Below are 19277 nucleotides of genomic sequence, written 5' to 3'. Positions count from 1 at the left end.
ACCGGGACTCGAACCCTCAATCTTTCGTCGCTGTTCCCGACCCCCGCGCAGGGTGCGCCTGGGCCTTTAAGCCCCGAGCGGGGCGGCCGCGCGCCGCCCAATGGGAACGCGTCTTGCTGGCAGGTGGAGGGGGCGGGCACGGCGGGCCGGGAGCAGCCATGGCGCGGGCGGGGCGGGCAGCGGCGGCGGGGCCGGGCGTGCCGCCGCGGGGCCGGGCGTGCCGCCGCGGGGCCGGGCGTGCCGCCGCGGGGCCGGCGGGGGAGCAGCGGCCGCGGCCCCGCGGAGCGCCTGTAGCCGCGGCCGGGCCGCAGGCTGGCGAGCCGGGGCGCGCTGGCGGCGGCCGCCGCGACGGCGGCGGAGGAAGAGGGAGGTGGGAGCCAGCTGCCGACCGTGCCGCCGCCCCACAAGAGGATGAAGAAACGGAAGGAGCTGAACGCCCTCATCGGCCTGGCCGCCGACGGCCGCAGGAAGAAGCCCGCCAAGAAGGGCTCGGGCCACCGGCTGCTGCGCACCGAGCCGCCCGCCTCCGACTCCGAGTCCAGCTCCGAGGAGGACGAGTTCGCCGGAGCGCGGGGCCGCTGCGGCAAGTGAGTCCCCGGGGCTGCTGCCGGCACCCGGCCCGGTCCTGCCCGCTGGGGGCCCCGGCCCGCAGCGCCGGTGTCCGGGGCGGAGCTGGAGGCGGCTGCGTGGCCTTCAGCGGGTCAGCTCCGCGGCTGGGGGGGAGCTGGGGGCTGCCAGGAGGGACCTGGAGCTGCGCTGAGTGTGTCCCAACAGGTCTCCTGGTGCGTGTGGGGTAGATCTGAAGCGTCCTTTTGGCTTTTTAGTTCTTAGTTTATCTGTTTAATTCTCACCGTAGCTGAAGTCCTTAGAGCAGCTCGGGGGCAGTCGCTTGAAGCGTTGGGCACAGCTAGTGTCGTGGCACAGTCGTGTATGTGCAAGCTGACACTGCTGGTTTTCTCGTGGATGTGATGTGCTTTGCCAGTAAATAAACTTCTCAGTTAAGTTATTAATGGGCTTTTAAGAATAACTAAAAGCAGGCATGTTGCAGAGAAACTTAGGCTTTCACAGTTTAGGATAATCTCGGAGTACTTGCTGTGACATTATGGTAATATCCTTTCTCAAAGCCTGCTTTCCAAGCTATCAAGCAGATGTTCCTGACATAAGCTTATGTGAGCAGAACAGGAAGTCTTAGTATGGGAAACCTGGCAGCTGCTCTTAAATATGCTAGATGTGCCTCCTGAGGATGAACTGAAACAGACAGCAATAGCCCTGATCCACTGTGCAGCCTTATTTATTCTTGGAAAAGCTCTTAGCTCTTGTCAGCCAAAACGTCTGCTGCTCCGGCTCTGTCCCTTACTTCAGTAGAACAGCATTTAAAATCAAGCTTTTCTAGGTGCTGTTGAATGTTCACAACCTGTTATTTATGTTTTATCCAGGGGAGACTATCTACGATGCTGCAAGTTCTGTTACCCATTATGTTCGTTTGTCATTCTCGCCGCTTGTGTGGTAGCGTGCGTTGGCTTAGTCTGGATGCAGGTGGCCCTCAAGGAGGATCTGGATGCAATAAAGGAGAAGTTTCGGACTAGTAAGTATAGATGTAACTACACTATTTCACATCTGCTTCGGGGAAGAGGGAGAGCTTTAGTTGCCTACCTGCTTATTCAAAGTCTGAAAGTACTGAGCAAGCAAACTGACCCTGACTTAAGGAGTTCTCTGAGCCAAAAACACTTAAGAGGCTGGGTGAATCCAAGGCAAATATTATTTATTCTTGTCAGTTCTGTGTGTTCTGATGAGCAGGAACAATGGACTAGGTGGGCCTGTAGTTGCTTGTACGTACATTTCTAAAATTCCTGGCTTTGCCCTTGGAAGTGCTCTCTTCCAAAGAAAGCCCCTGTTTGAAAAAGAGAAAGTTCTGATCAGCCCTGGAACAGCAGTCTAAGGGGTTTTGATGCATCACTTAAAATAATGTAAAACAATGTTCTTGACTTGAGCTCTTGTGAAAATCTCTAATGCTTGCTGTGGTGTTATGCAATTTTAATGTTGCTTTGGTATTGTTTTTTCTCCACCTCCTCTGAATGTTCATCTTGCTTGAAACCTGTTCTTGTTCAACTTTCATGCGTTGCATGTGGTGTGGAATTACATCAATGTTTAATACTTTGAAGTATGGAGTTAATGTGAAGCATTTTGCTTGAAGCTCTCAGGTTTTCCCTGTCTATGTAAGATTTCAGTATTAACTTCTGTAGCACTGAGATTTGCATGTAACATATGTTCTCTATACCTCATCTCTGGACACAGTATATATTTGGGTGCATTGTTTTAGTAGTGTTTAAAACCCTATGTGTTGAAAATGGCAAAGATAAGCTAAGGAGCTATGTGAACAGAGCAAAAGAGAGTGTAGCTTAAGCATTCAGGTAATCTCTAGCTGCTTCAGGAAAGCTAAGGAGTTATGTTTTGCCTGAGGAGCACCTCTGTTGACCATGGATTTTGTCTCATAGCTTTGGTCTTCGTCTTTGAATTTTTGTGCCCAGGACATGAAGATGACCTTAAAAATAAGGCTGGTGAAATCAATTAAATGAGGAGGCTGCTAGGGCTGGAAGTAAGCAAAGGGCTTGATTTGCTTGTGGTGAAAGAGGCATTGAGGAAATGCGTGTAGGAATTCATTGCTATTGGTCTTTAGGGCTTCCTGTTCAGGTATGTAACTGCTGTGAGGTGGGGAGTTGTCTGCCGAGGTGGAACCTGCTGGCTGGCAGTGAGAGAAAGTGCTGCTGATAGATGTGCTTTTGTATTAACTGATACTGAACTCTGAAAGTTAGCTGTAGCTGGTGTCCACCAGTGATGGAGGATACCTTCAGTTACGGGCTCTGCTTTGTGGCTGTGAGCGCATCAAACAGCCCTGCAGTAGTCGTTGATGTGTCCTGGGTGAGCTGGCTGCTGCTCTTCATGGGCTGGTCTCCTTTAAGTAGAAGTTTTGCACAATGACAACATTTGTTGGCTTTGGTGTAGTTAAGTTTCATCATTCCTGTTCTACATAGACCCCTTTGTTAAAGCAGTTGTTCTCTCCGAGCTTCCTGTCTGGCAATTACAGATGTGCTTTTTTCAATCCTTAGTAGCTGTGATAGAAAAGCCACGCATCTAGTATTTCAGCTAGTGATAGAACAGTCTCAGATGTCTTTGCCACTGTAATAGCATACCTAGAAGCTGGAGGGGAGCCTCAGAATGAGGCACAGCACTAAAAACAACAGCAAAAAAGCAGATAGCAAGAATAATCTGGTTCTAAAAGGTAACATTGTGCTTTGGTGAAGTGTGTGGATGGATGGAGGAACGAAGGCGCGGGATCTGTCTGTTCCTACAGCAAGTTTGGAAAAAACCCTTTTTTCTTCTGAATCTTCATCCGGATTTTTTCCCTATAAGAGCAGATTCCCGTGGTGGTATTTTAATGTTCTGCCACCCTTAAAACAACTGAGTATGGTATGAGTGCTTCTTAAAAATAAGACATCTTTGTATTTAGTATGTTTGGGATAGGGGGAAGTAATTGTGGTGTTTCCCCTGTTAGTAATGGTGCTACGAACAGTAGTGCATTCTGTCACTGCAAAAGTCTTCAGTGGAGTCTCACTGTACATGGTGAGAGTGGCAAAACAAACTCATTTGTCTACAGGAGCCTCCAAAACATCAGATTCGGTGTGAAGTACTTGTGTTGAACCCTCAGTTAGTTCTCAGTCCGTTTTGGCTAAAATAAACCTTTCAAGGTTGTATGTAACTGGAAGTGTTTGGATCTTGGGTGATCCCTGCAGATTACCCTGTATCTAGAAATAACTGTGAGGACTTGCTTCCAGAAAAGTGAAGAGAGTTTTTGAAGGTCTGTGTCTTTCCAGTTGTGTGTAGTTGGGCTCCATGGCATGAAGCCCTCCTGAAGCCTTCCCCTTTTGATTAGATGGGTCATGCATGGAAACTTGTTCTGGGAGCTGCCAGCTACATACCCTATATGTCCCACTGCTCTTGGCAGTGTGTTCGCAGTGGTGGCGGTTTGTTGTGGAGCATTCTGTGCTACGTTACAGCGTGGAGGTGGAGATTTTGGCGAACTCTGTCATCTCTATCTCAAAACCTTTGCTTATTTGTTTGCCAGACCTAGGGATTTAGGATTGCTTAATAGCGCTTGCAGCTAAACAGCTTAGTCACTGCCGACCTGGATGAGCCGCATTTCTGAGGCTCACTTGAATTGGTTTGAGCTGCATGTTTCCCCCTTCCTTGTAGTATTAATTGCTGTGATAACTGACTTTCTTTCCAAGGACCTTGTTTACTGGTTTGTTTACCAACAGATGTTATTGTGCAAGCTTATATGTTTGGTTGTCTTTCCGTCACACAGAACAACTGTAATCATGATAATCTCCTTGGAATTCATTTCATCATCAGTCCCTTTGCAGGCTTGAGAAGGACACAGAGGTTCATTTCGCGTGCTTCCTTTGCCCTGGTACTGTTGGCAGTTCTTACAGTCCCATTACTATTTCATGTTCCTCTGCGAAAGTAATGCAAAATAACTGCACTAAATAAAGACCTACTGAAGCTTGCCAGAATGACAGTACTACTGCAAAGTGTTACATTTAATACAGCCTCTCTGGATTTTCTCTGCAGACGTGAGTACTCTTAAAACAAAAAAGAGCTGTAATTCTGAACAAACACTTAATTCTGAATTGGCAATAAACCCATATGTAGGAACTGTTATTGCCTTCTTTTACGACTATAGGTGTTGCTGTGTGTCATTTGTTTTCTGCCATTCACCACTGTTTACCTGAACTTCTTAATTTAATTATTATTCTTTTTTTTTTTTTTTAGTGGAATCTAATCAAAAGACATCATTCCAAGAAATTCCTAAACTGAATGAAGATTTGGTGCAGAAGCAAAAGCAACTGGAACAAATCGAGACTGGAGAACTGGGGCTAAATAAAGTTTGGATAAATATCACAGAGATCAATAAACAGGTGAGAGGGATCAGTGCTTGGTTTTGAAAAATAATAAAATATTCCATTGAAGTTTATTTCTACAGAAATTCATTTGAAGTGCAGGGCTGAGCTTTTATGTAAGGACTTCTGTGACCATATGCTGAACTTTTAAAGTTAAAATGGAGCACAAGCCTCTTTATTAAACAAAACAAACAAAGTTTGAGCGTCCATCTGGACTGGAGGCTGATCACAAAGAGGAGAAATTGCGCAACTGGTGGAAAGACTTCAGGCAGAACTTAAAAGAACCTGAGAACTGGGCAGTTCTTCATTTTCCTGCCAAATAATTCTGATGTTTATGATGAGAGATGTGACATTTCACATTTCTGAGAGCACCTGCAAGTGTTTCATAAGCGTGGAAAAGTTACCCAAATCGGTGCAAGTTCATGTTGCTATAAATGAAGCGCTGGTGTGTTGTGAATGTAAAATCTGCTAATACACACTTGGCATCCGAGCTGGTGTAAATCTTAGCTCTGTTTATGCAGCTAAAACTAAGCCACTTAACAGAAAGCTGTTTCCTCAGCTGCTCTATTAACTCATGCTTCAAACAGAGCATCCAGCAAGGTGCTTATTGAAATTCTGGCCACAGAGGGTAAAAGTTCAGAGCTGCTCACAGTTTGTGGTATCAAGAAGTGTGTGTGGGGAACCCTTCTCGACACTGGTGCTTTGGGTTTAATTTTAAGAGTATTGAAGTGCCTGCTCAGGTTGTTTTTTCTTCAGTCCCATGCAGACGTTAAGTGCTTAATGAGGCACGTACATAGATTTGACTTGTTTTCTTTGGCATCTGGCAGTATGCATTATCCACAGATATTTAGGTGCTTCACTGGACTTTTAAAACACTATCATCTGCATCTGGATTTTAAAGATACTTGCACATGGTTCTTGCAGGCCCTCAAGTTACTTCAGGGTCTGATCATAGTCTTAAGCCAGCTCTTCTGGGAATCAAAATGTAGTTACTTTTTTTCCATGAATTGTTGGGATGTGCTGCTGGGAATTATTTCGGCCAATATTCACGGCTGTGGAATCAGAGACTGTGCATTCAAACTGATCAACATAGGCCTAATGTAACATTAGGATCTTGCTCATTTTCCTCAGCTTGTGAAACAACTTTTTTCTTTTTTAACCAGAAGAAAGCTGTATTTATCCACTGTGCTTTTGTATTGTCGTATGTGAGAAGAAACTGTTGTGACTACTGATGGCTACAGATCAATCTTACAGTGATGGTGTTAGCCATGAATGACTAGCAGGTAGCTGGCTTTAGTTTATTTGACAACCTCTCAATTGGAGTGAATAAGTAATCTTGAAGACTCATTGAATTACTTGCTGTCTGGGTCAAACAGTTGACAGAAATTGTACCTAGATTGTCACCGTTCCACTTCTGCAGCAGAAAGTATGGGTAGTATGTGCAACTTCTTTGCCTATTACTCAGCTAGAGAAGTTGCATGGCTTTGCTGGGTTTTGCCAGGCAGGTTTGATTGCTAAATACAGGAGTGGATGACTGTTTCCTCCATGAAAGGGCTTCTTGCACAATTCTTTCAATCTTTCTTGGGCAACACCCTCTCTCTAAGGGGATGAATGTAAAATGGGCAGAGGGTACCTTGTTGAAAAGAAGGGGCTTCAATGACTTTAAGGCATGGCCTAGGCAGAACTTCTAACCTACAGACAGGGGTGCTTTTTGTGTGTGTACATATATAATTTTGTCTTGCCTCATGCTTTAATGTTACAAATTAAGACAGTAGTCTTGGGGAAGGTCAGAATCAGGATTATGTTGACTAATTCTAAATATTCCTCTTTGGTTTTAGATATCACTATTGACCTCAACAGTAAATCATCTCAAAAACAACATAAAGTCTGCTTCTGATCTGATTTCTCTTCCTCTCACAGTAGAGAAACTTCAGAAGGCAAGTACTATAAACATGGCTATTGCTAAGCGTGTTCTGTGCTGCTGAGCTGCAGCTGGGCTCTTGGGGACGGCAGTGGCAACAGGAGTTACCTGAATTGTCTGAGAGGAATATTTGCTTCTCTTGTTTTTGAATTAGACTTCATATGCGTGATATTGTATGGTGCTACGATAACATAGGGCAGGTAAAAAAGTTGAAGGCCATGTTTGTCTCCCTTTCCGGAAGTGCATTTTTTTGGTATTGTCACTTCTTTACTTTGGAACTGATCTTTACAGTTGCTCTCCTTCATGCTGCTGGTATTAATATTAAGACCCTTGCAAAAAGTCTGTCTGAAGTTTTACGACTCTGCTTGCAAATAGGTGATTTGTTTAGCTTTTAATTGGAAAAGAAAATTGATTGCTTTCTGGTAAACTTCCTCATCTTGAGCAGTATATATTGTACATCTGGTTCTGCATTTACAGTCTTGAGGTGGGTAGGAGTCTGACTTGGGAGCAGTAAGCCTGGAACCTTAGTGTGGGAGCTTTCTAGGTGTTCACTACATGAACAGCAAAGCATGAATTGTACTGGGATGGTTTTGTGGCAGTTCCTTGACAGATGGGCCCTACTGCGTGACACAAGCTTACTTCTGCAGTGACTTCTGTTAATACAGTGTCTTACCTGTGTCTTAGCATTCTTTACCAAAGAACTGTCCTTTTTATTTTGGTAAAAAGAATGGTTTGTTGAAACTTTCCCAGCTCTTCTATGGCAGTTCTGGTTATTTAACAATAAACATTTATATTGGGCTAATACCTTATCTCAGTCCAGTCTTTGTGGCTTTTATGGGTTTCCACTTCTCATTTCCTATCCCTGCAAAGTTAATGTATAATCAACAAGCAAGTTATATGCAATGCAATTAGTGTGGTTTGGCTGATGAGGCTGCTGGGATTTCTTTTTATGGGACGAGTACAAAGCTATTTGCTAAGCTTCTAATTTGCTGTTATGAATATGTTGTATTTTCACTGTCACATCAGAAGTAAGCCTTAAGGCAGTACCTAGTCTGAAATCTGCATGTACTTTGTGTGTGTTTGTAGGTTTGTATATACAAACAGCGTATAAAGACCTTTTTGTCATCTTGCTGCCTTCAGTACTGTCAGGACAAAGTATTTGGGCCAGCAGGTTTCAGCTTGTAGCAATCTGCTGAACAGCAAGGTTTTTTCATGTTGGAATAAGTCCATCCTTGGTCACACTTTGTGAAAATCAAATATCCTAGGAACTTCTGAGTTCTTTCCAGTCTCACTGTTGAGTATAAGGTGTTAGATGTGGCATCTGTTGCCACCGCTCTCTTGATACCATCTGCGTGCATGCTGCACTACCTCCTGTCACACAGGAGAACTTCAGTATGTGTAAGCAGGTAGCCTGGCTTTTGATAGGCTGGTGAAAAACTCCTGCTCAGCTGCCTATTGCATCCAACTGTCTTTGGAATTACCTGTCTGTCTTGGAAGAAATCATCCATCAGCAGTCCTGGCTAACCAGAGATGTCCCAGTTGACTGGAGGTTAGCAAATGTGATGCCCATCTATAAGAAGGGCTGAAAGGAGGATCCAGGGAAGGACAGGCCTGTCAGTTGGACCTCAGTGTTGTGGAAGGTTATGGAGGAAATCACCTTGCGTGCCATCGTGCAGCACGTACAGGACAATCAGGTGACCAGGCCCAGTCGACATGGGTTTACGAAAGGCAGGTCCTGCTTGACTGACCTGATCTCCTTCTATGGCAAGGTGACCCACTCAGTGGATGAGGGAAAGGCTGTGGATGTTGTCTACCTGAACTTCAGTAAAGGCTTAACAATGCTTCTCACAGCATTCTCCTGGAGAAATTGGTTGCTCATGGCTCGGACTGGTGTGCCCTTTGCTGGGTAAAAAGCTGCCTGGATGGCTGAGCCCAAAGAGTGGTGGTGAATGGAGTTAAATCCAGTTGGAAGCCAGTCACAAGGGGTGTTCTCCAGAGCTCAAGACTGGGGCCAGCTCTGTTTAATTTCTTTATCAATGATCTGGATGAGGGAATCGAGTGCACCCTCAGTAAGTTTGCAGATGACGCCAAGTTGGGTAGGAGTGTTGATCTGGTGGAGGGTAGGAAGGCTCTGCATGGAGGGATATGGACAGGCTGGATCAATGAGCTGTGGCCAGTTGTATGAGGTTCAGCACAGCTCAGTTCTGGGTCCTGCGCTTGGGACACAAGAAGCCCACACAACGTTGCAGGCTGGGGAAGAGTGGCTGGAAAGCTGCCTGATGGAAAGGGACCTGGGGGTGCTGACTGATGGAGCTGAACATGAGCCACCTTGTGCCCAGGCAGCCAAGAAGGCCAACAGCATCCTGGCCTGTGTCAGACATAGTGTGGCCAGCAGGACCACGGTCGTGATTGTCCCCCTGTACTGGGCACTGGTGAGGCTGCACCTCGAATCCTGTGCTCAGTTCTGGTCCCCTCACTACAAGAGAGACATTGAGGTGCTGGAGCAAGTCCAGAGGAGGGCAATGGAGCTGGTGAAGGGCCTGGAGCACAAATCTCGTGAGAAGCAGCTGAAAGAACTGAAGTTGTTCAGCCTGGAGAAAAGGAGGCTCAGGGGAGACCTTATTGCTCTTTACAACTACCTGAAAGGAGGTTGTAGTGAGGTGGGGGTTGGTGTCTCCTACCAAGTAACAAGTGATAGGATGAGAGGAAATGGCCTCAGGTTGTGCCAGGGGAGGTTTATATTGAATATATCTTCACCAAATGGTTTGTCAAGCACTGGAACAGGCTGCCCAGGGAGCTGGTTGAGGCACCATCCCTGGAGGTATTTCAAGAATGTATAGATGTGGTGCTTGGGGACATGGTTTAATGGTGGACTTGGCTGTGCTAAATTAATGGTTGGACTCAATCTTAAAGGTCATTTGCAATCTGAACGATTCTGTGATTCTATGAAAAGGCTGCTATTCTTAGAATAGGCTTTTGGCTTTCTTAAGCCTTTTTCCCTGTAGGTGCTGTTCCTGAAAATGAGAAGCTGCCTGCTGGTGTTAAAGAGGCCTGAAGGATTACTGAGAGAGCTCCTCTTGGGCAACGGCTTTTGTTCAGACTAATGAAAGGTGCTGAAGGTGTCCTGAGGTCCTCCAGGGCAGAGAGATTGCTTACTGAACCTGTGTTCAGACTTGCAAAATGAAAAGCTGGAAGATCTGTGTGGATATTGTTAGAATATAGCCTGGCTAGCTAGAGTGTCACTTCAGGGCCTTAAGAGCTTATGAGCATTAACAGGGTCATAGGAAAAGGGGTTGTGTTGTTTTAATGATTGTGTTGTTTTAATGATTGAAGAAAGCATTAAAAACTGAATGAGAAGCATAGGGGCATGCTCTGTCCTGTTACTGTAGCTTCCACTGGTGTTCATGGATGTCCTAACTGATGGTCTGACTCTGATAGGTGCTATGCCATCAGCTGCTGAAACACCGGTGCAGCTTTACAGCGTAGTTACTTTCTAAAGTTATAGCTGGGGGCAGGAGGAGTTCACATGGGGGAAGGCAAGGGAAGGATGAGATGGGAGTAGTCAGAAGCAAAAGTAGCTGTCAGAGCACACTGATTGTACCTGCAGAATTCATGGGGGCTTTTCTGGTGCTTCAGAGCCATTCCTTCATTTTAAAAAAGGCAATTTAATCTGCAGCCTTTGGCAGCCAAGTTTTGTGATGTGCCTGATGGGTACCTTTGAAAGACGATTGAGACAAGATAAATTGGTGGTATCCCCATCCTAGTATTCAATATAGATACTCCATGTAGAGACGAGGTAAGATGTCTACATACCAGGATTATTTTTTTGTATTCATGCCAGAACATTTGTATTGTTTGGGGAGTGGGAGTAGCAAACCCATAATTTTGGTTCTAGCTTAAGCTCTCGTGGTGTAAAGTGTGTCTTTGCTTATTGGCCTGGGAGGCGATGGGTAGAATTTGCAGGTTTGCCTGCAGAAAAAGCTCTGGATACTTCAAATGCCTTTGCATATCTTGGTGGCAGTCTGCCTGCAGTTTCACTAACAAAACATTGTGTTTAGCAGTTGAAACTTTGGGACAGTACAGTTTGAGGAAGGCTGAGGTTTTTGTCGTCTTCTTTATTGCAGACTGTAGCTAACATAGGCAGCACACTTACCAGCGTTTCTCATGATGTTGAAAATATACAGACAGCTATTGAAGAATACAAGAAATCCATAGAAATCCTCCAGAATGATGTGGTAAGAAAATGTACTGATTTAACACTGTTTTACCAGTTACCCGCCTAATATAAAGCAAGGTTAAGAACTGTGTGGAGTTCTCCCTTATGCCTTTCAAGATACTTTTGAAGTTTCAGTAGGTCGATAGATTAAGAAACTGATCTTCTAATTTCAGCGTGGCATCTCCTATATGGTACCAAGGTTGTATTTCTCTGGAGCCAGAATTGTGGGTCGCTACTACACTTCTTATCCTGCAGGTTTTTGCTTCCTACTAAACAGATGTGGAGCCTTGGGAGTCTCTGCTTCTGTGTGATGCAGGATACTTAGATGCTTATGTGCTTATAGTATGCTTATAGTAACTGTCTGCACTGTTCTAGGATTGTGGATGGTGGAAGGGTTGAGATAGTTTGTTGGTTGAAACAAGGATGAAATTACTGCCTGTCTTTACCAGAATCTACTCACTGTATTTATACCAACCTCTCACTTGGGATTAACAAACTGAGCCAGTAATTAAAGTTTTCCAGCTGAACTGCAATACAGCATTACTTTATTATGAATACTTGCAGATCAAATCTAAATTAGACTCATTATAAAACTTAATGCAGTCGATGGGTGTTACAGAAATGTTGCAGATGTGGCAGTGTGTATGGCAGCAGTAAAATGCATATCGTAAAACTTCACTAAATGGAGAAGAGCTCATTAGGAGGATTTAATTAAAATAAATTTGGACCTTCTGTGTTTGAAAGTGAAAACTCGTATTAGTCTAGTTAAAATACTGCATGCACAATAGCCATTAGTGCCTATAATTGTAGCAAAACATCCTCAGCTACGACCTGCCAGTTATTAATAGCTTAGTATGGTTTTTTACAGGCATTTGGTAACATAGAATCATAGAAGAGTTAGGGTTGGAAAGGACCCTAAGATAATCTAGTTCCAACCCCCATGTAATTCCAACATAATTTTCTACTTCTTTTCTTAGAGGGAATTAAAACAGAATCCTTCACTTCCCTCCACTGTTGTGCCAAGGACTGAGAAAAATCAGACAGAAAACTGCAAAAAGGTATTTTTTCCCCCTTGCGAAAGGAATATTGGTACAAGTATCACTCATATGTAACTTTTTTGGTGTGTTTTGCAATACTGTAGTGTACAAAAAATGGGTTTTTTTTATCAAGACACTACAGATAGTATCATTCAAAACAAAGTATAAGGTCATTTAGCTGTAGTCGTTGCTGTGTATGTGCAAACAGGAAAGTACCCTAGTCTGAGAGTATTTTTTTTGTGTTCTAACTGGGTGAGGAGTAAAAAGATGAATAGCCAACAAATTATAGGTGTACTTTGCGCATGTAAATGGAAATGAATGAAAGGCTTTTTATGGAATGGATTTTATAGCAGGTATTTGCTAATCTGAGCAAATTTGGGAGTGGCACGTGTTGAGTCACCCTCAATGTGATGAGGTGTGGAAGGCAGGGATTCAGCAACAACCAAAAAAAGGATAATGTGTGGGTGTTTAGCTGAATGGGTTGGAAGGGAAGGACTGCATTTATTCATATTTAATACAGTCGGTATCTTAAGACTAAATTTTGTGTAGAAATATGCCTAGTACATGCTTTCTTGGGAAAAACAGTTGTTGTGGTTACTAAGCTTGCCCTGGAAAACTAGATGAATAGGCTTTCTGTGTTTGCTGGCACAGCTGAAGTGATCACATTAGCAACAAAGAGGTTAGCCCTGAGGAAGAATCTCGGTTTCAAACTTTGAAAGCTGGAATAACTTTCTGGAAGCTTCCAGTTGGATGTTTTCAGTGGTGTCAGTGGAGAGCCAGTGTGAAGTCTGCCCAGTTAAACTGGGTCAGTCACCATGCTGTTAATAGCAAGGTGCTGCAGAGGTTGAGTAAACTGACGTGCTGGTTTTATATTTCAGGAAAGCCAGTCGCTGCATGCAGCCTTGGGAGAGCTAAATAACACTGTAGTGGCGTACCAAAAGTTGAATGACATCAAGCTTCTAAATGTGGATTCAGCCATTGGTAACCTTAGCCAGAGGGTGATGCTGTTAGAAAACTCTGCTCTTTCTGTGAATAATCTGGACAAAAGAGAGAACTTGTCTACCTTTGTGGTAAGTATTTGATGACTAAGGGTATCTACTCAGGCTAGTAGTTTCAGTACTTTATATGCGCTACAGATACAGCTTTTCAAACCTAGCTAAAGAAAACATCAGAATGAAACTTGAGACACTTTGGACTTCATCTGAAAAGGCTGGAATTTGTTCCGTATCTCTGAACAGATAACCAGTGTTAAGAGTATCTCTGAAGGAGTCATTTCTTCCCTGCAGAATCTACAGAAAGATGTCCAAAACAATATGACGTATAAGACCTGGGTGACTGCTTAATGAATGGGGTTCACAAACCTCTTTTATGTTTTAGGAAGGCATTCTGGCATGGGTCTGTTAAGACCACTGAGGAGCTAGGTGGGCCTCTGGGTTGGCCAGTGGTGCTTAAATGCTAAAAAAAAATATTAAAATTAATACTAAATATGTTCATAAATCCTTCTGATGCTTTCTGTATGCCGTAGTGGGGCCAGTCTCTTAAGAATGTATTATGTATGTTTAGCAATAAGGAACACGCTGATGTCGCTGTGTTAAATTACATAACCCACTGTCTTCATGTTTATTCTAGTGTGTATTTGTTCTGGTTTTTTCTTGTTTCATGCCTGCCAAATTTGAAGGAAAGAAACTCTACTGTAGAAAATAATGAGCACATGAATAAACTCGGCTCTCCTCCATTTTTCCTGTAGGGGAATGATGCAACTACCTCTAAAAAAGTGGAAAATGAAGATCAAGTAGATAATGAAACTTGTTCAAATAAAGAACTGAAGGTAAAAGTAAGGAAACACAAATTACACTGGTTTAGTAGAGCATGTCATTGTCTTTATAATCCTGTTTTAAATGAAACTTAATTGTGGAAAGATCTGCAAGCAGGCCAATCTGATCAAGCTTCTTTTAAAAGTCCGGAGTAGAAGGAGAGCTTAACCACCCCATTTTGGGGACAGGATGTCAATTAGAGTGAAAGAAATGTTATAATAGTTTAAAGTCTTGCCATTCTGACTACATATGGGATAACATAGCAGAGCTGCTGTAATATCCTTCCGTGCAGCTGAAAGAATCTTGGGAGGTTCAGACCATGGTCCAGTGGAACAGGAGGCTGGCAGCCAGCTCATTTGAGTACCCATGCTTTCAGCCATGCTTTCAGAAGAGCTAGCCCAGCTATTGGGGGTTCACACCACAAATGGGGTTATGGCATTTATCCAGGTTTAAAACCTTTCTTGGGCTGACTTACAGGAACTTTGCACTAATGGAGTCTAGGAATTAATGAAAGCCACCTCTCGGTAATGATCTGATAACTGTGAGCAAGTTTGAGACTAACTGGCCAAATTGTGGGCTGGGAAAAAGAGGCAGTGATGCTGAGTTTAGTTTCCATCTGCTGGGAAGAAGGTAGGTGAGTGAACCGGCTACACTGTCAGCTCTAGGTTTGGATTGATGTAAACTCAACCTGTCATTGGGAACTTACTCATAAAAAGAGCAAAGGAGCTCTAGGTTAGAAAATATGGTGGGTTTGGTTTGACAGAGATACAGTGACTCCTGCACTAAGGTAGTCAGTACTGCAGACAAACATTTGAAACAATTCAGTTAATGGATAAATGTTCACTCCAAGTATGTTTTGACTGGTTTGTGTTATGATTTTTCTTGCTCATTTATATAAGAAATATGGAAATTAAATGTCAGATTCCTTTGAAATGTGTGTCTGCAAAAGTGTTGCCTACTTTTCAGGTTGAGGTGCTGATTCTGTTGTTTTCTTACAGACTCTGTGAATTTATTCCTTCCATCTTTCCATGTATATTATTAAATCTTGTCTATTATTTTAAGCTTGATTTAGTCTGGAGAGCTCCAAGTCACTCAAAAGTACTTATGTATTTTAAATTACTTCTTTTGCTGATCTTCTCTGTCTACTAAAGAGATGCTTCTTTTCTATATATGCAGGAAACAGGAACTAGAGATTCTCAGGTATCAAAACTAAGAGAGAAGCTTCAGATGATCAATGCTCTCGCAAGCAAGTCAGAAAACGACAAACTCATTGAGACATCAAAGAATGGTAAGAATGTCATATAGTAGAAATCCATAAATCTGAAGATTCCCTGTGTGATTCAAAGAGTGACTAATGAGCGTGGGTAATTTAAACTGTTCCTTAAGGCTTTGGTCAATATTATTTCAGTTAAAGTGGTAGGAAACTGATGACTCTCAACCAGAGAACTATGTATGACTGCTAACGCTTGAAGGAAACTTTCCCACACGTATAGCAGGATTCACATGCATCAGGAGCTTGTATTTGAAGGCATACAGTGATTAACCTGTAGAAATTTGTACCCAGTAACATCTATTTCTGCTTCTTCAAAATCTAAGTGTAACATAGAGGAAAAGTCTGCTTCTCTGCTGACTTGTCTCAGTTTTGCACTTTTTCCTGTAAATATATTCAGGTAGTGCTGAAGATAAGATTTGAAATACTTCATTACACTAGAACTGCGTTGTTGTTAATTTGCTAAGCAGCAGTTTGGAAGTTTAGACCGTGCTGTTGGGGGAGATAGATGCCTGCACTGACAAGGTGAAAGCAACCCAAGTGGGAAGATGTAATTTGCTTAATAAAGCTTTTTCAGCACTTTCAGGCTGGGAAGTAGAAAGCACTTCCAAGTTATTCTTTGTATGGGCTTTACAAATACATATCTCCTATTACAGCATAAGATTAAAGCTGTGTTAACTGTCAAAAAAAAGCATGCTTCCTTCTGTTCTTCCAGTTATTGGTAAAAGGGGAAGCACTGCTGTATTCTGAAATGATTTTGCAGCATTCTTATCCCATACAGCATCTGTGACAAAAAAAAAATAGCTTTATTGTATCTTTTGTTGTTGTTGTTGTTTCTGCTAACTGTAATTCTGTGTTAAGACTAATAGAAATTGTTTTGTAACAGTTGAAAGTAGTCTGAGTACTACAGCAAAGCCCACAGACCTTTCAAGGCTGGCTTCAAGGTCAGCTGATGACAACACAGAGAGTAATGGACAGCCGAGACATCTGTCCTTACCAGGAATTTCCAGCATTGAAGGTATGTCCTTTCTAGACTGACCTTTTCTTTTTCTGAATATTTCATGTTAATGTTCAGGAGGTTATAAGTATAACCGGAATGATGGTAGTGTGTCCGGGCATTCAGGGAGAAGTGAGGTCAGTTTTAAAAGCTTGAGAATAGGGACTTTAAAAAGTAATTAAAACCAAAAACAAACCTAAAAGGAAAATAATGGCATGCAAAAGAAAATAAACTGGGATTTAGTCAAGAATGTGCATTAAAAGTGGATTATAATTGTTTTGAGTGACAAAGTGTTATACCAAGTGCCTCAGAGATTAGGAAGGAAGTCAACGGCAGAATTAGGGTGCTGAAGGAAAGTTAAGTAGATACGTGCATGTTTCGGTGGGGTTTTTTCCCTCTATTTTTTTGAGAGCACTGCCTGGTGAAATAAATGGTTTCTGGATCTTGTTATTCAGGTTCTTCAGCTACTGAAAGGGCAATGTTTTGCACCAGGAAATGAATAGACACTTTTCCCTTTATATCATCTGTGCTGTTGGTATAGCAACAGTCATTTGAAGCTTGCTTTTGTGGAGGATAACTGTATCTGTCTGCAGTTAGTGGTTGTAGAATGGGCTGTTAGTCATGGCCAGAAATAGGGATTACTTTTTTCAGACTTAATATAATTTAATCCAGGAATGTTTGTGCTTTTTTCTCCTAAACTGTTATTGACAGCTTGTGACAACGCAGGCGGCAAGCTCCACACCTGGGGGTGCTTTATTGCATTGCTAGGTAGTAAAGACACAGTGCAGTAAAACTGGAAGAGCAGCTTATAGGATATTCCTCTGTACTTAAAGGAGCTACGTTTCAATCCTTGCTCTCCTTGCAGATCTTCGGAATTTCTTTGAAAAAGCAACCCAAGATGCTGATGGAAAACTGTCACATGAAGATCTTCAAAAGCTGCTTGGCTCAACAGCTCAAGAGTCACAGAGCTTTAAGCAATTTGACACAGATGGAGATGAGAAATACTCATTACAAGAACTGAGATTAGCATTAGGTGTCTAAGATACATATTTAGAAATGTGATACTGATGGATGCTACTGTAGCTAAAGGAAACTATGGGACATGAAAAACTACATCTGCACTTTCCCAGTGTTTTACTGATCTTTGGAGCTAAGTTACTGTACACATTGCCACCTCTTTTTTCATTTGCATTTATTGAGGGGGAAAAAAAATACAAATTTATATGTCAACAGGACATAATATTGGGACTGTGTTAAAATCCAGAAAATTCCCAAACTTGGAAACATTTTCCTCTCATTCTTTCCTTCTCAAGGGAGTTCTTGTTTTTAATTTAAAATGTGTACATACTAAAATAAAACTATGGTTTTATAGTTCACTGAAATTTGCCTTAAATTAGAGAGCTGCACTTTATGTAGAGCAGAAGGAAAGCTGTCTTGTAAAGATGGGCTGCTTCTGCTTGTAAATATTTGAGATAGAGTAAATTATGCATATTTAAGGGGAAGTTTGTGTCAGGGGCTGTGTTGGTAGCAAGCTGTTTATAATGAGACTGAGCCTAAAAGTGGTGGTTAAGAGCTTCAGATAAATTTCTAATTTTGACTACAGCGTATCCATGAATGAGTTTGGACTCAGTCAGAGGAAAGCAGGAGTGGTAAATCATGCCCATCTATAGCAGGATTTATTTTTAGAGGGAAGAGTTGAAAGTGGTTTTATATCATGAGCCTACAGGAGCAAATTACCTACCAAGTGCTTGGGTTTTCACTTCAGCATTCTTTTAGCTTGGCTGCATTGCATCCAGATTACATTTTGTGAGATAAGCCTATCTGTTCTATTTAAAAAAAAAAAAAAGTCTTGAATAACTTTAACAGATGCTTAAGAGGTAAAAGTCTACAGTGCAACCTGCTGAGTAGCACCTGGATAGTTCAAGCCTCAGGTGTGATCAGTGGTGTGCTGATTGTCTTGCTAACTGGTCGCTGGAGATCTTTGGAACAGGGTTGCTGATGCTGCCGGTTTCTTCCATGCACTGTTGTTTGGGTCACTATGATGAAGCGTCCTGAGTAAAGCTCCTGGTCACCAGGAGTGTGAGCAGGTGGGAAAGGCCCAAGGGTAGACTTGTGGGCTGTTTCCTGACTGATGTGAACGTGATCACTTCTTGCTACCTTTACCTTTTGTGTTCTCGCCAACAGAAGGATGTAAAATGCAGGGTAGGAGTGTGCAGTGGCATCAGTGTTCTCTACTGACACATCTCTGTAAGTGGGGTTTCCTTACTATAGAGGAACTGAAGGGTTTGTTTATACTAGTGGATCTAAACACAGAGCATGTTTATAACCTTCTGAAACATAGAAAATAACTTTTGCAGAAGGAATTCTCTTACAGGCGAGGTCATGGCCAAGTGGGATGATTTTGCTCACAAATAGCTCTGACGTTGTTGGCAGCTTTTTGCATAACTAGTGAACTGAAGTTGCCCACCTTGCTAAGACATCAGTTTATGTGGAAGTTGGTTCGTAACTGTTGACTTTTACAAAACTTTAGACTGGATGTTTTATGAATAATTGTATTCTGGAAGTACGAATCAGTGAAGGAATGTACAAAATGGAACCCTGTTACCTGTTGCCTAGGCTTCTTTCACTGTTGCTCTTCTATCCTGTTTGGGTAATGCAGACGTGACCCAATACAGAAATGCTTTTGATGTGACATTTGCAAACACAGTATTTAAGAACAAAACAAAACCAACCAACCTTGGCTTTTGAGAGGACAAGAAGCCAATACTTGCTTCTTGCCGCTTCCCGTACCCTTTTATACGCTACTGTATAATTCCTTAACCAAATAAAAAAACCCCCTAGCAATAAAATGTAACCATTCTGGTATTTTATTTGTACATACTGTATCATAGCCATATGCCAGAGTTTGCAAAATATTTTTGGAAGTTTGATTTGTATGGAATTTAACTTACCTTAAAATTTAAGGGATTATTGTACTGCCATGTGAATCTATTAGTGTTTTGTTTTGTTTTGTTTTAGTCTGCTTTACTTTTAGAAGGCTCTTCAACAGCAGTAGTGAAACTTG

General features: G+C 42.5%; 1 protein-coding gene across 3 annotated transcripts; it reads left to right on the top strand.

Moving 5' to 3' along the window:
- Positions 1 to 253: 253 nt before the first annotated feature.
- EFCAB14 (EF-hand calcium binding domain 14) lies at positions 254 to 19041 on the top strand. 3 transcript variants are annotated; one of them, XM_030494466.1, is made up of 11 exons: positions 254 to 587; positions 1437 to 1585; positions 4831 to 4976; positions 6797 to 6895; positions 11004 to 11114; positions 12073 to 12153; positions 13011 to 13202; positions 13880 to 13960; positions 15123 to 15234; positions 16103 to 16234; positions 17079 to 19041. In XM_030494466.1, the coding sequence occupies exons 1-11, from the start codon at positions 412 to 414 to the stop codon at positions 17252 to 17254; spliced, it is 1455 nt and encodes a 484-aa protein (XP_030350326.1). In that variant the 5' UTR covers positions 254 to 411; the 3' UTR covers positions 17255 to 19041. The 3 variants fall into 3 exon arrangements, with proteins under 3 accessions (XP_030350326.1, XP_030350328.1, XP_030350327.1); XM_030494468.1 differs by having other exon boundaries at positions 315 to 587; positions 13880 to 13966; XM_030494467.1 differs by lacking the exons at positions 11004 to 11114; positions 12073 to 12153 and having other exon boundaries at positions 323 to 587; positions 13880 to 13966.
- Positions 19042 to 19277: the final 236 nt, after the last annotated feature.

The sequence above is a fragment of the Strigops habroptila genome, chromosome 8, assembly GCF_004027225.2.
Source record: "Strigops habroptila isolate Jane chromosome 8, bStrHab1.2.pri, whole genome shotgun sequence".
NCBI lineage: Eukaryota > Metazoa > Chordata > Aves > Psittaciformes > Psittacidae > Strigops > Strigops habroptila.
The sequence above is the reverse complement of the archived record's forward strand: the minus strand, read 5'-3'. Positions and strand labels throughout refer to the sequence as shown.